At 33.0% G+C, this 16,987-nt stretch overlaps 2 protein-coding genes across 15 annotated transcripts; both read right to left on the bottom strand.

The window, feature by feature from the left end:
* Positions 1-490: 490 nt before the first annotated feature.
* On the bottom strand, positions 491-1,736 carry LOC104228960 (putative phytosulfokines 6). Its single transcript, XM_009781517.2, has 3 exons — positions 1,569-1,736; positions 1,242-1,318; positions 491-965 (listed from the first exon to the last, which is right to left on the bottom strand). Exons 1-3 carry the CDS (start codon positions 1,663-1,665, stop codon positions 852-854), a joined length of 288 nt encoding a protein of 95 aa, XP_009779819.1. The 5' UTR covers positions 1,666-1,736; the 3' UTR covers positions 491-851.
* A 4,026-nt stretch (positions 1,737-5,762) lies between these two features.
* Positions 5,763-14,027, bottom strand: LOC104228961 (uncharacterized). 14 transcript variants are annotated; one of them, XM_070162542.1, is made up of 10 exons: positions 13,898-14,027; positions 13,178-13,270; positions 11,480-12,609; positions 11,101-11,226; positions 10,437-10,752; positions 8,462-10,347; positions 8,290-8,382; positions 8,110-8,208; positions 7,717-8,029; positions 5,763-6,031 (listed from the first exon to the last, which is right to left on the bottom strand). In XM_070162542.1, the coding sequence occupies exons 6-9, from the start codon at positions 8,612-8,614 to the stop codon at positions 7,907-7,909; spliced, it is 468 nt and encodes a 155-aa protein (XP_070018643.1). In that variant the 5' UTR covers positions 8,615-10,347; positions 10,437-10,752; positions 11,101-11,226; positions 11,480-12,609; positions 13,178-13,270; positions 13,898-14,027; the 3' UTR covers positions 5,763-6,031; positions 7,717-7,906. The 14 variants fall into 14 exon arrangements, with proteins under 14 accessions (XP_070018643.1, XP_070018634.1, XP_070018633.1 ...); XM_070162533.1 differs by having other exon boundaries at positions 11,480-13,270; XM_070162532.1 differs by lacking the exon at positions 13,898-14,027 and adding an exon at positions 7,215-7,349 and having other exon boundaries at positions 11,480-13,747.
* Between the last annotated feature and the right edge of the window lie 2,960 nt (positions 14,028-16,987).

Raw genomic sequence — 16,987 nt, 5'->3', positions numbered from 1 at the left:
CTATGTTAGCTGCTGCATGGCAATGCCTCAGTAGAGCTATTTTTGGTAGTGGAACTTGTCGTGCATTATGAGTTTCTACTTTCCAGTTAATATATGATATTGCCATCCCCAATTAATCCCACTCTTCTCTTCCGCCCACAGTTTCTAACAACGAATAACCACACGCCATAAATGTTTTAAATACTAGTAATATATTTCCCATTCTTTTTAATCTTCTTCTTCATTTGTTCTCTACTAACTCCGTTTCAATTCAGTCTTTTTAGCAAATTAAATTTGTTTCAAATATTTGATACTTTAAAATATAACAAGTCATTTATTGTTTTCTTTTCCTTCAGATATAGTACATATATATATTCAAAAAAAATTATTGAAGTTAACGGGGTCCGACCCCTCTTTTACAAATAGATCCGCCTCTGGTGAGATGTACTCGTATGATTAAGGTTATACAGTATTTTTTAAAGGGTGTGGAAGAATCTTAAAAGACAAATAATACGGATCAAATTAAAGATAACAATAAAAATAAGACCAAATACAGAAGCACAAGGAGGGATTTATGCTACCATGGTATATACTTCACTAGATTTCCTGGATGAAACAAGTAAAGTTAAACATAATACCAACAACCATGGCATATGTATATTTACTAGATTTTCTTGGACGAAAAAGTAGTACTAAAATCCATAAACATAATCCTAAAATTATTTATTTACAACCCAGTAAATTATTATTTTTAGCATCCAGAATTCATAAAGTTAAAATTCTGAATCGCTTATGTTTAAGAGTTGTAAAAGATCTGGGAAATAGTTGTGGGGTTATAGAAAAGTAGTGCTTATTAAGTAGTCAGTTTCTCTCTAAGGGTGATTATGGTGTTGAGTGTAGATGTAATCTAGGTGAGCCTCTGCAATAATCCTTCTCTTAAAGCATTCTTCATCTCCATCATCACATTCCTCTACTCCCATCAACTTCTACAAAGTGTAAACAAAAAAAAAAACCAATTAATCTTGATAACAAAATTTTGGAGCTCTCTAACACAGGCAAAAAAAGGGCAAGTTACACATTTGGCCGGTCGACCAAAATAATTATATTCATTGGCCAAAAATACAAAATATATATTATGTAAATTGAAAATGGAGGGAGTATACAACAATATATATTTTTGCCGGCTGTTATTTATGATAGCGACTATACTACATAATTTTCCCCCAAAAAAAAAAAGAAAGGAGATAAGGCAAGAAGATTACATTTGAACCATCAGCTGTTTCTATCCTGTCAATAGAATCTCCACCAATGGTTTTGTGGAGTTTTACCTCCCCTTTCACTGCAGTCATTCAAAAGCTTTTGTTAATTTACTCAGTCAATTAATAAATTAAGCTTAAATACAATAGTAATTCTTTTCGATGTTTAGACCAGTTTGCGTTCATCTTAACTAAGTAATTATTAGGTATTTGTTACCTCCTACTAATACAAGTATCAAATTGTACCCACCAATAACAAATGAAAAGAAATCAACGAGTATTTTTTCTAAGCAAAAAAAGTAAGGAGATAAGCATTCACTAATTAATTAGTACCTTGGTTGTTTGCTAAGAAACGAGCAGATGCTTGTGAATACATGAGCATGAAAACAAGAAGAAGAAGAAGTAGCAAAAAGTATAAATTTTGCTTCATCAGATTTTTGAGCTCTGGTTACAATGTGTGTGTAAGGACACGAGAGTAGAAAAAAAAAAGGTGTTTGTCTTGGGTTTGCTGGTTGTGGAAGGGAAATATATATACATGCAAAAAGGTGCACTATTAATCTTTGTGCCCAATAAGGGTATACATAGGTCGGGTTGGTTCGGATTTTATTAGGTCGGGTTGGTTCGGATTTTATAATTATCAAACCAAATCAATTGTGCCGGGTTATTAAATCTAAAGACCAAACCAAACCAATAAAACTCAGGTTTTTCAATCTCGGTTTTTTTCGGGGGTTTTCGGATTTTCGGATTTTTTTCCGGTAAAATCCCCGTATAACAAAATATATAACGTATGCTCAAAATATTTCTTTAATCCTAGTAAGATACAACTATATAAAATATTTTCCAAGAAAATAATACAAAATATGAGTTGTGTCATGGCATTATCTTAAAATATTCAACAATAAAGATAATAAAATTATGTAATATAAATATTGCTAATTAAAAGCCATAATAAAAATAAACATAATCTAAAAGTACTAAGTCATGCTAAAATAAATAGACTAATAAGGGAGTATTAATTACATGACTAAACGCTAAAGAAAAATAAAAATAGGTTATGTATTTTTATCTAAACTATTGCAAAACAAAAAATAGATATTCAATACATTCACGTTCGTAATATAGAATTGAATGTCTTTTGTTAGCATTAGTATTGATTTGATTTTGGTTTGGGCTTTTGTTAGCATTATTTAATTTACTAATATTGATGGCTATAAAATTTATTGGAGCATTCAAAAGTTCTAAGTCCAACCTTGAAATAATACATTAAAAGTTAAAATTATGAAAATTTTTAAGAAATATTTATAAATTACATCACAATAAGTATATTTATATATTAAATATATCTAAAATTTCTATATATGTAATGTCGGGTTGGTTTAGTTTTGGTTTGACTTTCTTTAGTTAAAACCAAACCAAACCAATTATGGTCGGATTTTTTTTCAACACCAAACCATAGTCGAATTTTTTTTCTCGGTTTGACTCGAATTATCGGGTTGGTGTGGTTTGTCGGTTTCCTTTGTACACCCCTAATATTGAAGTCACAGAATACCTTATTTACTGGCCCCATATACAGTCGTCCTTTTTATATTGTCCACGCTCATGTTACAACACCATTGAGTGCATGTTTTTTCTGGTATTTGAAATTTATTGGTTTGAATAATTTATATTTGTGTTGCGTTTGATCTATTAGAGGAGAAAACTTTTTCTATTAAGAGGTTTTCAATTCTCGCCACTCAAACTCAAATCTTCTAATTGAGGAAGAAGAAGACAGGTTGATGCACGAAGTATGTCGAATTTATATTGGGTTAAAAAGGAAAGAGGTAGTGTGTTCTTTCCTTTGCTTTAGTCCTTGTCAAGGAGTAGTGGTCCAAGTAAAGTTTAAAGACTCCAAAAATCAATGTATAATAGTGGCTGACAAGATCAAGAAGCTAAGTCAACCTTTTGAACATGCAGACAACTGTTTCCCATCACAACACAAATGATATTAGTTGTACGAGATCTTTTTTTATGTCACATATTTATGAACTCATATCTTATATATTTAGGCCCATAAAATTCTGGAACCACAAAATTGTAATGACAAAAAAGAGGTCTCAGACAACTAGCATTAGATGTGTGAGGCACAAAATAAAAAATTTCGAACTTTTGATGTCTTTTTAGCCTATGAAAAGATTAGAAATGGAAGCCTTCTAAAAACTAGAGATGCATTTGCTTCCCACATGTAAGCAACCAATTAAAGTGGTGGGAGTTCCACCTTGAGATGACAAATATCTAGTTTTGGTGTTGTTAATTAGGTTGCATCAGTGCATTCTTACCAGATTATCACATAATTATCCCATTAATTAGTTATTGCAACATGAAGGATTAATGGCAGGATCCACTCTCTTGGGAACCAACATTTACTTAAATTTAATTAGGAAGAACATGTAAAGTCATGTGCTTAGTTCTGATCAATTAGGTAATTTTTTTATTAGGGAGGCGAATTCAGAATTTTAAGTTTGAGTTCAAGCGATTCCGTATTTGGCTCCAAACTCATAATTCATTTATGTTTTTGGATTCATAGTGCATTATACGTAAGTAGATTTCTCAACACATACATAATTTAAATTAAAGTTATTGAGTTCTATCAAATCCGTATTTTAACCTATGGATATTGGATAAATTTAATGCTCTTCTACTTTATTCTCTTCTTTGTGAATATGAGCAGAGTATTACTACTAATCATTTTTGGCAAATAAAATTGCTTCAAGATACTGGTTGTTAGAAGAAAACAAAAAACAAGAAGCCATTTATAAATTTTTTTCTCCAGATTTTCCTTTGTTTTTCCAATTATAAAATATTAATTAAGACGCTTTAGGAGAGATCATAAAGGACAATTTACACAAATACTATTATGATTAATGTTGTTAAGTGTCTTTTTAAGCAGAGTACAAAAACATTAGAAGACAGATAATCTAGCCCATAGGAAGTAGTACCAATTATCTCCCTATATTCCAGACCCAATATGATTAAATTGATATGTACTTGTCACCAATAAAGATTGCGAAAATGGTAAGAATTCTTTCATCCCTTTATAAGAGATATCGAGTTCGAATTCTGAGTATAAACTCACATTTATTGAAGAGTGCTTTAGTCTTCAATGTGAACTTTGTCCATGCAAATCTCGATGTAATCAAGCCTCAATACAATACTGAATTTCGGATGAAAAACCAAAAAAAGGGACATGTACCTATCGTTGGAAGAAAGAGGGAAAGAAAAAAAATGTTGCAACTGTTGAGCTCATGACTCATGAGACATTTGGGTCATATGTGATCATGGTTTGGAATTTGTCAATTTGGTTTAAATTCCAATTAGGGGTGTACAAACCGAACCGGAAAATCGAATAAAACCGAAAAGTCAAATCAAACCGATTAAAAACCCCGACTAGATTTGGTTTGGTATTGAATAAAAAAACTCGAACCAAACCGACATATAAATATATAAATTTTATATAAATTTTTAAGATTTTATATAAAAATTTCTTTTAAAAAATGTCTAGAAATATTTGGGATTATCTTGTGGGATATAATATTTAATAGTATATAAAGTGCTCCATATTTATTAACCTTAAATAATGGGATGTATGATCACTTTCTCATCAAGTGTTACTGAAATGCGTCAATCTCTTTATTCTTTCATATTCATATCATATGTTAAGATCTACTAAATTGAAATATCTTTTCGAATGTGAAGTGATTATTATTATTATTTAGGTATCATATCTATTTTTATGTTTAATTGCTAAATTCGGTTGACCTTGAAAGTGTACATCAACGTAACATTATTGTCAAACAACTAAAAAAATAACTATTATGTGTTACTAAGAAAATTCTCTCATAAGAATATTTTAATAGATAATATATTTGTTAATTTTTTATATTTTTACTAAACATATATTTACTTATCAAAAATTTAACAAAGTAAGATTAAAAGAATATTTAAGTTACAAAAAACGCGAAACAAGAGAAGCGATTTTTAGCGACTGAAAATCCAGTCATTAAAAGCCCAAATATGGTCGTTACAGGTCATTAATGACCGGGCAAAAACTGGTCGTCGCCGGTCACTAAATGCGCCGTCGTTAAAGTTAACGACCGGATTGGAGTTCGGTCATTAAAGATTCTTTAGCGACAACGTAATTTATAGTCGTTATTCTTACTCTTTTGCGACTGAATTTTCCCTTCGTTGATTTGTCATCCGGTCATTAAAGCTCTTTAAAAACAACCACAAGTTCGATTACTATAATTACTTTTAGCGACCGGAGTTCCCTTTCGTTAATTGTATGTTACTTTTAACGATAATATTTTTAACAACCATTTTTTTTGCTAATACTTGTTCACAATCTGACAATCCAATCATTAAATAATTGTAAAGGCCATATTTTTCTTCGCTAATATGAAATTTTAATAAATACAATTAGATAATTCATAAAAATTTCCCTGTGTTTGCGCAATAATATTTGTTATTCCATAGAATTTTACACACACATCAGAAAAAATAATAAATAAAACATGTATTCACATAAAATTAATCTGTCAATTAGAAAGAACTAGTAAAATAACACATTACTAGAATATATACCCATCTAAACTGTATGACCTTCTCACTATCACTATCAATTCCTGAAAGACAGAATGAAATTTCAACATATGTACAAATGACAACATCCCTACACAACCACTAAGAAACCTATAAAATCTAATATGCATCAATTTGCTTTGTACTTTCTTCAATGACACTTCATTCTTCAACTTTTTAATCTGTTAAAAGAACAAGCTCATGTCAGTATAGTAAAAACTTCTCTAACTATTTTATTTAAAAAAATAAATGAATAAATTTAAACACCAGGTTAATTGAACAACTGGAGTAAATAAATCAAACTTGGCGATTATAAATCAAAAGCATAAGACACAAAAGTTTCTGCAGTTCAAATAATTTTGATTAAAAAGTTCCAAAAATAGCTAAACCACAATCAAATGTAAGCACCATCTCCGGTGATGATATGTTTTTGTTGACACCTTTTTCCTTTTTCCCCTAATAGTATAGGGGGTGGGGGTGGGGGTAGGGGTGGGGGTGGAGAGGAGACAACAACAATAATAAAGAGATAAGTTCCTAAACCAGAAATTATTAAAAGCAAACAAAACATATCAGTACACATAATTACATTGAGAAAAAAATATCAAACAAGAAACAATTCCTTTTAGCCACTTAAGCTGCTAAAAAGACATATGACATGAAATCATTTTGGTCTTGAAAGACGTGATAGTATTTCTTAAACTGTGGGTTATCTTTGGGTTCTATTGTTATGCTGCAGTTATACTTGAGAAAGAGGAAACAATAGTGCAATAATTTGCTGTTTCTGAGTAGAGAAAATATTGTGCAAGTAACCGGTAGCTCTGTGGTGGAAAGGTTATGCTAACAATGTCTTTAGGGTCTCAAATGTTGTGGTACCCATTTTTGAGCTCGGGTTATATATTGTGTACCTGATGAAGTAGAAACCTAATTTAGTAGTGGAGGAGGCCAATTATCTAAAGTAAATAGGACACTTTTTTACTAAGCATTGCTTTCTTCATGATGAGTTATAGTAGATCGAAAAGATATGTTGCTTTGCCTATGCTATATGAACTCGGGTAAATAAATCAAGAATGCATGTTGAGGCAGTTGATTTGCCTAGGTCCCTTAATATGGATACAGGGATACCGAGAGTTGGTGCAAGGCTATTGATAACAACTAAATGGAGTTTCCAGTATGTATTGATTTACAAGTCTGATGATTAATTAGCTTTTTCTTTGGGATTTAAAAAGTTTGTAGTGGACTTGTCTTGTTTTGCATACTTGTTCTAGACATTTAGGATTAGCACAAGGTTAAGTTATCCTTTTGTGTTCTCTCCATTTTAACCTTCTGGGGTATAGCTGATATATTTATGGCAATTATTGATCATACCTGAAAAGGCTAGAGAAGGCACCTATGTGTGTATCTCAGAAGCTGATCTCAACCGTAGCATATCAGGTCATCCTGGAACCCAGGGTGTGCTAGGTGAATTTAAGGTTCTCAGCCTGATTTAGCTCCTTTCTAATCCTGAAGTTCCAAGAAGCTTTCTAATCTTAGACAAAATACAGATAACAGGGATTATTTAATCTTTTATTCAGAATCAAATGATGCCATGACACTTTAGTTTTCTGCAGTTACATTGCATGAAAATTGAGTGATGTCGTAATTCTAATTTAATCTAATTGAAGCGGCAGTGCCACTAACCTCTTTTTCTCTTAACACAAACTTAATCTTCATACATATACTTAATTTCCCGTAAAAGGCAGAACATCTTCTACTGTTAGGTGACAAGTTATACAATAAAAGAAAGACATGGCAATAGAAAGTGATAATGTGGCTAAATAAATGAATATGACATGTGATAATTGTAAAAAGTTGATAAAAGCTTACTAACCTTTCAAATGCCTGTATCTGGTTCAGTTTAAGATGGTGTTGATAAAGGCTGACCAGAGTACGTGCTTGCAAGTTGTGCAACTGTATTCTCCAAGTTATCAAGGCGTCTTTTTAGGAATAGATTTTCCTTTCGAGTTGCATTCAGCTCATCCAACAGTGCAGCCTTAGAGGAATTACCGCCTTTTAACTCCTTAGCGGTTATCCCACCCCCCAAATCCAACCACATTGCTCTTGCATTGAGGTCCAAAGCACCTTTCTACAACCTCAATATTTGTAAGAGACGGCTCGGATTGTACCAGTTCTTGAATTTCAGCCTAAAAGATTATAATCTTTCAAATAATGCAATACTTTGATAAAAGAAAAGGTGTAAAATGAAATTTATCAATCAACATACATATTTTTCATTGGTTTTAGGTTCGACAAGCTTATCGTCCTTCTTATGAGTCTCAAAGAAAATAGTCGCCATATCTGGTGGATTACCATCTTTGCCTCCCTTTGCATTTAAATAAACAAGTCAAACAATTTCTTTTAAACAAAGAGGGGGTTTCTTAATACAATAGCATGATTTACTTACCAGCTCATAAATAATCTCTCTGATAGGCTTGCTACCCGTACGATGAGGCATAATCAAGTTAGACCTATTCACTGAGTTTCTCATACTTCTTTCCTATAACAACAACAAAAAATAGAAGGTGTAGTCTACCGCTTAAAAAATTAAGATGATATAAATATTTATGAAGCCATACCTTAAACTTTTCAGATAAGAAGTGCTCCTTGACCAACCATTCCCAATCACTCTTGTCGACCCCCTCTGGCACATCCATTAGAACATCGCGCAATGGCTTAGATTTCAAAATCATGTGCAGCGATCCTCTCCAATTGTTCCATAACCTTCTCATATGTTTCAAGACATTATCTCTTTGACCATTTATGTCAGCACTATCAAATTTGTTCTATGATATCATCAAACATGTAATTCAAAAGTTTTAAATAAACAAAAATGAAAAACTGAACCAACAATATAAAATAAAATATTTAAGAGTTACTAGTAACAAATTAATTTATCTCTTAAGATGACGTGATTATTAAATGTGAAAACATGCTCGACATCATAATTTGATCTTATATGAACATTTCCAATACAACAAGAGAAAAGAGCAGATTCATCGATATGATTTATAGATGTGTTATTTATATTTGTCGGTTTCCATCTCTAGCAAATACTTTCATTAGGAGGAAAAATCTCATTCTGGATCTTAATTATTACTCAATAACGGAACTGATCTTTGGATGCTATCCTTAATCATTTCTCTATGTACTCTAACTTAAAGACTAAATGAATGAAAGCATCAAAGATTATCATTGGTCGATCAGTTTATGCACCAAATAATACAAAAAAATAGTTTACTCAAAACAATATGAATCTTAAGGAACAAATGTTAATAAATGAGAAAAACTCTATGGAAAGGAGAAGGCACATATTCATTAGTGGTTGTACAACAAGCACAACATTCTCTATATACATTTCCACTCTATCTGTTGTAGGAAAGCAGGCTGCTATAAGAGTTAGCAGCAAAGCCTTCTTTTACTAATTGACAAATTTGGTAGGCAAAGTATCAGTGACAAGTTTCCAGCTTGGTCCCTACATGCGTACTGTAAATGAAACTAAAAGACTGCACCTATATATGCTGAGGAGTTTCCACTTCTGCATATAGAATTCCTAGTGGCATTCAGTATTAAGTAATGTCGAATGTCAATCAAGTCTCCTAAAATAACTATAAAGAATCATGTTACCTGAAATATACTCTAACATTGTACCAACTGACAGCTTACTATAAGTGAAATAGAAGACAATATGCTGATGAATTTCTACTTTCAGCTTACTATTCCTAGTGGTATTCGGTATGTCTTGCAAGGCCATAGTTGAATTACTCTCAATGAGAGTACACCATCTATAACTTATCCAAGAAAAATTGGATATGACTGCAGAGAGTGAAGTCAAATTTATCTCATACAGTTTTCCCAAGAAAGTTTGATGTGTCATTACAAGCACATCAAACTTATCTTACACAATTGCTTGTTCATCTCCCTAAGTCTCACTTCCTGCCCAGTGAGGAAGAATTTCATGTTTTTATTTATTTATCTTTGGATGCTAAAGATAAATGGATATTTTTCTCAATTTATGATGCAGAAGAAGTAGGATATTGGGGTTTTTCTAAAAAGCACAATAAACTATATGTTTCTACTCATTTAATTTTCTTTTTGAATTCTTACAAACCAGAAAAAAGAACTTGATAGATGCAATGATGTAAAGTCACTAGTATTTTCTTTTCATTTGTGAAAGAAGAAAAGGAGAGGCAAAACAACAAGGTAATACTTTAAATTCTTCCAGTAACAGCTTCCCACATATGGTCCAGCTTATATTCTTCGATGTCCGCCCATGAGTGTACCCGCAATGGGCAAATATTACGGTCACGAACTAATATACCTAAGTGTCTCACAAATGAGGTTGAATTCTTCCCAACAACTCGATTGTGGTAGAAAGTGACGCTCAACTTTTCTCCAACTTTGAGAATATTTTTACACCTGTTCTTTCCTCTCGCTTTTTTTGCCTTTTCAGATTCACATGGACCTGCTAATTTCAAATTTAAGTCAAACAATAAAAAAGTGCCACTGCAATAACAACAAAAAAATATATTACAATTTGAAAAAGTGAAATACTTATTTCGTTTCTCTAAGTGTCTTGCATCACTTCAACTTCTTGCGGGAGGGAAATATCATCTTCTACTGGATCAAAACCAGGAGGTGCAAGACTCTTATTCTGAGCTAGCTCGTTCAGATAAGAAGCTGCTGCATTACGATTTTTACTTTTGCCAATCGGGAGTCTCTGTTCAGCATTTACTCTTACCGAGCCCAAAGTTTTGAAGCTTTGCCCGCGTCCCCTTGCTAAGGCGCCAGGTGCAACGTATGAATGCTTAACAGTCTTCGAAGTTGATTCCATTTCAAACTTCTAAGATTTTGATGGATTCATCTAAACCTAATACAACAAAAGAAAACAGAGTATTGTTAAGCTACCTCAACAAGAAAAAATAGTTCAGCAATTTGTCAATATGAAAAGTGCTGCCAACTAGCACTTTAACTATTTTTGAGACATGGGCAAGCATCTCCTTTGATGCTGCTTCCACCCCTCAAAACCACTCGATAGGTATACATAACTTCAAGTTAGAAAGTATAGGATTGTTCAAACTTTTGAATGTATAGCCAAATATTCTATCTTACTGAAGTTCTTTCTAGGCATGCCCAAAGTAGAGCCGCTACATTCAGTTTAAGACATAGGATAGCAAGTGGAAAAGATATAAGAACAAATAGCAGCAGAATAGCTCACTTTCTCCTTTGTCAAACCTTTAACAACTTCTGTCAATCAAGGTAGGGCCCTAGAAGTAGCCAAGTACTCAATTGCAGGTTCATAGTAAGACAAAAGCCAGACACAGAGACACGTCTCATAGAGAAGCTGTTTCAAAGAAGAAAAGTGAGTCAAATACATCATAGTTAAAAGTTGTAGAGGAACTTCTTATAATTTGGCCTAGGTATGGTAAGCAGGTCAAAGATGGAAGCATTAAACTTTTTGTCAACAATTACGGGAGTCGCATGATACATGGAAAGAAATGATAACCAACTCAACAGTCACTTCCCAATGCTTCGAGAACAAATTACAGAATTTGGAAGTAGGTTTAACATGTGGCAGATTTTGTGTAAAGATGCACCTGAATGGACTGCTGAGTAGATGCTGGTGCTATTAAAGCAACAAGCAGCTTCACTCCGTCAGGTTGAACAAATGAAGATCGAACAATAGGTTCCTTCAACAGAGTTGCAAGGCAATTTATTGCAGCGGGAATGCTGCAACTAGGATGAGAAGGCTTTCTCAGCTGCAGAGATATGGACAAATCAGGATTGAAATAACAACAACACACCCAGAGCATTACGACCTAAATGTATTAACAAGAAATAATATTTGGAAGATGTAAAGATACTTTTTCCGATAGACCCTCAACTAAAGAAGATGAAAGAAGCACTGATAGCAAGTAATAGCAATATTTACTCCTACATAAAATACCATCAACACTAAATAAAGAAAAAATACTATCAGCACACAAAATATTTAAAGTATGTTCGTTACTAAATAAAGTTAAAATACCATCAGCACACAAAATATTTACTCCTACATAAAAAAGATAATGTGTTTACCAATGTTAAAAGACTAGTGATGTTTTTCCAACAAAATAATTTTTGTCCGCCTGTAATGTAGCGGAGAGAGAGACCCAAATATTCATTTTGCACTCTAAGCAAAGTGCATCAATCCCTTAGCAAGAGCATATGCACAAGCAAATGAACATAGACAAACAAACATACTTGAAAAATGTTAGACGAAGGAAAAAAAAATACAGCATTGTCATGAAACTCAAAAGTGATGGAATAACAAACCTGAAGAAGCCCCTGACTAGTACAAGGAGCCTGTGAAAGTGATATTCATTTCTAATTCTCAAAGAATCTATCCTGAATCAACAATATAGAATTAGTCAACAGTAATGCTCACCTTTTATTTCATTTTTAGTTCTTACAATTTTTGTTGCAATTAAAACCAATTTCCATTAACTCGGGACAAGATCGTTGTTTCCACAATCAGCTCCTTGATATTTCATTTAGCCATGGTCAGTAGCCTACTGTTATTGTAACCAAATGTATAAACATTCTGTTAGGTTCTTAGTAGCAGTTGTCAAGCTTTCCTCTTTTACTTCACATAGATTTTCACTTCTTTCCCTCGTAGCAGACCAAGTCACTCTTCAGCATTGAGACCCACCAAATTTGCGAGCAAAATATTTCTAGGATTGTTGTTCTGTCCATATCTTATATAAAAGTCAGATTGATAACACCATGTTTATCCACAAAAAGAGAACAAGGAAAAGGAAAATAACACAACAGGAGGATCCAAAATCAATGTACAAACTTAGCTTTGACGATAGAGGAGAACAAACCTGAGACCTGTTTTAAAATACAATCACGACCATATCCAAAAAATTGTTTCTTTTGTCTCCGGTTTATATAATTAGGGAGAAAGTTAGCGAATTCTTACCTCACTAGACAAAGTTTATAATATAATCATGACCAGATATATATTGAGAAGCCTTTTTCCCCAACAACAATATGCAATCAAACCCAATTCCAAAAAACAATCTGCTCTCAAAATGAATACACATAGCTATTATATAACGAGCAAAATTCTAGAAAATAAAGAAACAACTTCCGCATATTCAACAGCAATATTCCTAAAACATACATGTAACTATAAATTTGAAGCATATGTAATCATAAGAAGAAACGCAATATTTGAAAAATAGAGAGAGAACTGATAACATAAAAAAGTGCCCAATTTCACAAGAGTTTACTATAAGTTTAGAGCTTACCTTGATGAAAAGGAGAAAAAACCCTAGGTTTTCATAGAGGAACCCAAATTCTGATTCTTCCAATTTGTGAGATGCTAGCTATCTGCTCTGTAACTGTAAGTTATTGTATAGTTCTAAAACATAAGATACGTACTCTTTCCTTTTTGGGGGGGAGTTGAGGGGTGCGTGGGCAAAAAATAGCGCGCACTTTTTTCTATTTAACGCCTGGATTTTATGATTTTTAAGGACCGAAATATTACTATTAAAATATCAAAACATATCAAGATCTTGCATCCCACCGACCATTATACAACCCCTCAAACTAGAGACGTCTATTGTCATGATTTGAAATTTATAAGTTTTATATTTGACATCAAATTCATTCTTTCTTTTTAGTTATTTGATTCGCAACTAAATATATATAACAAATACCTAATACAAATATAAAGTCTAAGCAAAAATCATTAAATTTGTCCAAATATGTAAGCTCTATCCTGTTAGACTAAATGATTTATTATTTTTTCTCCAATTTATACTTACTACTCTAATGAATATCCTACAAATTAAAGAAGTAAGAAGATTAAGAGATCAAAGAATACAGATAAAGATAATTTAGTTAAATAATTAATCTTTTTATTAATTAATATTTTATTAAAGTGGGTGCAGAAGATCAAAATGACAAGTAAATAGGAGCAGAAGATCAAAATGACAAGTAAATAGGAGCAAAAGATTTACTCTTACCGTGGTAAAATGTGTGGGGTAAATTGAGAAATTAAGGTTTTACCATATGCTTTTGCTTGTTTATGCGGTATGCCATCTGAGAAGATAGAGGGAATCTTCAGTCGCAACTCCAATACTAAGGACATCTCCATAAAAGAAGAGACTTTACCCCCATCCCCATGCAACAAATATCTTTCTAAATGCGTGTCCTACTTTTTTGGCTAAATTAAAGTTCCATGTTTGGTTTCTAACCGCATTTTCTGTAACAAAATTTTTCATTCCCGTACTCAAAACTAAATAAGAGTATAGGAATTCTAAATTCATCGCATTATTAACCTGTGATGATTCTTTCTTTCTCCGTATCATAGACAGATAATAAGTGGGTTTTTTACATTGTCAATTATTTATTAAATAAAGATCATTATTTTTGTTTTACTCCAAAAAGAGCAAATTCATTTACAGTTACAACATTTTTTCAAAATCATGTATGTTTAGTTTTGAACCATACTAATTTATCCCTATTTCTCTCCCATCATTAATATGTGCTTGCCATTTTTATGAAAGTTCCCCCTCTTAGAATCCCCTTTTTCATTATTATATCAAATAAAGTCTGAGAAAATTCACATTTTTATTCCATGTTTGAAAGTGTATATATACATATGTGATATATTTTTTGCAATGTAATTATAAATATATACATATGTATAATGAATATATTATGTATATTTGCCTATACCGAACCGTTTTATGTCTATGCAGAGTATAATTTTGTATACATAACGTAAACAAATATTCATATTCAATATATGTATTATGTATATTTAATGTATAATTATAAATACTTGATGTGATCAATATATAGTTTAAGTGTATTTGACATTTGAAACATATACTACGTATATATATGTGATATATTTTAAATTTATATTTGATGTACATTATGTACAAACAATAACATATAAGTGTATAAATATACTATTAGGATATTGAAACAAACACATTTACTATGGAAATAACTTTAAGTTTACAGATTGTGATGACCCAAAAGGTCATCACTTGTGTTGCAAGTGAATTCAGTGTTACGAGGCTTAAAAACCTCCTTTTTACCCTACCTTGTTTTACGTGCGTGCTTCGTACCTATATCCGGAAAGCCTTCTATGTGAAAATATGAGAAATAGAAATTTTAAGTTAAAAACTTGATTATGGTTGACTTTGGTCAACATTTTGAGCAAACGGACCCGGATCTGTGTTCCGACGATCTCGGGAGGTCCGCAGTAAAACGTGGGACTTGGGTGCATGCCCGAAAATGAATTCCGAGGTCCCAAGCCTTAGAAATTAATTTAAAGAAATTGTTTTACTGAATTATCTAAGAAATAAAGAAAAGAATTAATGTTTGAACCCATTGTTATCGGGCCCGTATTTTGGTTCCGGAGCCCAGTACAAATTTGTTATAGTATTTGAAAGATAGCTGTAAAGTTTGGTGAAAAACAGAGTTTATTTGACGTAAGTTGGACTTCCGGTTGGAGAGTTATGAACTTTGAGAGTTCTTGATGAAAATGTTGAGTTTTGAGGTTTAATTTATGATTTTATATGTTATTTTGATGATGTGATCGTACGAATAAGTCTGTGGGATATTTTTGAGGTTGTGTGTATATTTGGTTTGGAGCCCCGAGGGCTCGGGTGAGTTTCGGGTAGGTTCCGGGGTGTCTTAGGCTTAAATATGGCTATTGGAGGTTCAGAAAACTACAGCTCTCTGAACCTACTAGTGCGGTCCGCACTGGTGGTTGTGCGGCCTCAGTGGATCTTGTGCAGTCCGCACAGGTTCACTGGTGACGGTGCGACCGCAGTTGATTTTGTGCGGTCCGCACAGTGAGTCCAAGAGGTTGTGCGGCCGGAGTTGATTTTGTGTGGTACGCACAGTGAGTCTGAGCGGCTATGCGGCCGCAGTTGGTTTTGTGTGGTTCGCACAAGGAATCTGAGAGGAGTATATTTAGACGGGATTTTCAGTTATTTTTCATTTTTCAAAACCCCAAAAACATAAGAGGCGATTTTTCAAACAACATTTCTTCTCCAAAACGTTGGTAAGTGATTTCTAACTCATTTCTTCACTCCTTAACATCTTTTAACATGATTTTAATTCAAAATCAATGATTTTCATGGGGAAAATTGGGTGTTTTGGGTAGAACCTAGGTTTTTCAAAAATTGGGGATTGGGACCTCGTTTTGAGGTCCGATTTCAAAATAAATTATACATTTGAGTTCGTAGGAGAATGGGTAATTAACCTCGGGTTTTGACCATGTGGCCCGGGGCGATTTTTGACTTTTTGGGCAAAACTTTGGGAAATTCATTTTCATGCATTCAAATTGATTCATTTAGCGTTTATTGATGTAATTAAGTAATTTGTGGCTAGATACGAGCGAATTGGTGATGGAATCAAGGGTAAAGCTATAATTGAATCGTGAATTGTGTTTGTGGCATCGAGGTAAGTGCTTGATCTAACCTTATCTTGAGGGATTAGGATTTGAGTCCTATTTGCTATGTGGTAATTGTGGAGTACGACGTATAGGCATGGTGACGAGTATCTATACGTTGGTGTCTAGCATGTCCGTGAGTCTTTATTTTGTGATTATCATGACCTCGTTGTATCTTTCATGCCTTAGTGGTAGTTTCTATTTGTGGTATAAAGGTTGTGGAAGGAATTGTGATCTATGAACCTTGAGGAGCATTGGCTCAAGTTGTATAACGAATTGTGAAAGTATAAGTGATAATTGAACCTCTAAAGCATTGGCTCGAGTTGTGAAGTGAATAGTGAAGCAAAAGTGAGAAAGAGAAAAGATCATTATGTTGTCACCCTTGCCGGGCTATTGTTGATTTATTTGTTATCTCCCTTGCCGGGATGTTGATAATATTGATGTTGTTCCCTTACCGGGATTTTTATTGCAATTTCATTTGTTCCCTTGCCCTATTGTTTGTGATTGTTGTCTAGGTGAGGAAGAGAGTTAAAGCACGAAGGGTGATGCCGTGCATTGTTTGTTTTGTGAGAAACGAGTGTTAAGCACGAAGGGTGATGTCGTACATTGTTTGTTTTGTGAGGAAAGAGTGTAAAGCACA

This window comes from Nicotiana sylvestris, chromosome 11 (assembly GCF_000393655.2).
Source record: "Nicotiana sylvestris chromosome 11, ASM39365v2, whole genome shotgun sequence".
Classification (NCBI taxonomy): domain Eukaryota; kingdom Viridiplantae; phylum Streptophyta; class Magnoliopsida; order Solanales; family Solanaceae; genus Nicotiana; species Nicotiana sylvestris.
This window is presented reverse-complemented; position numbering and strand designations above follow the sequence as displayed.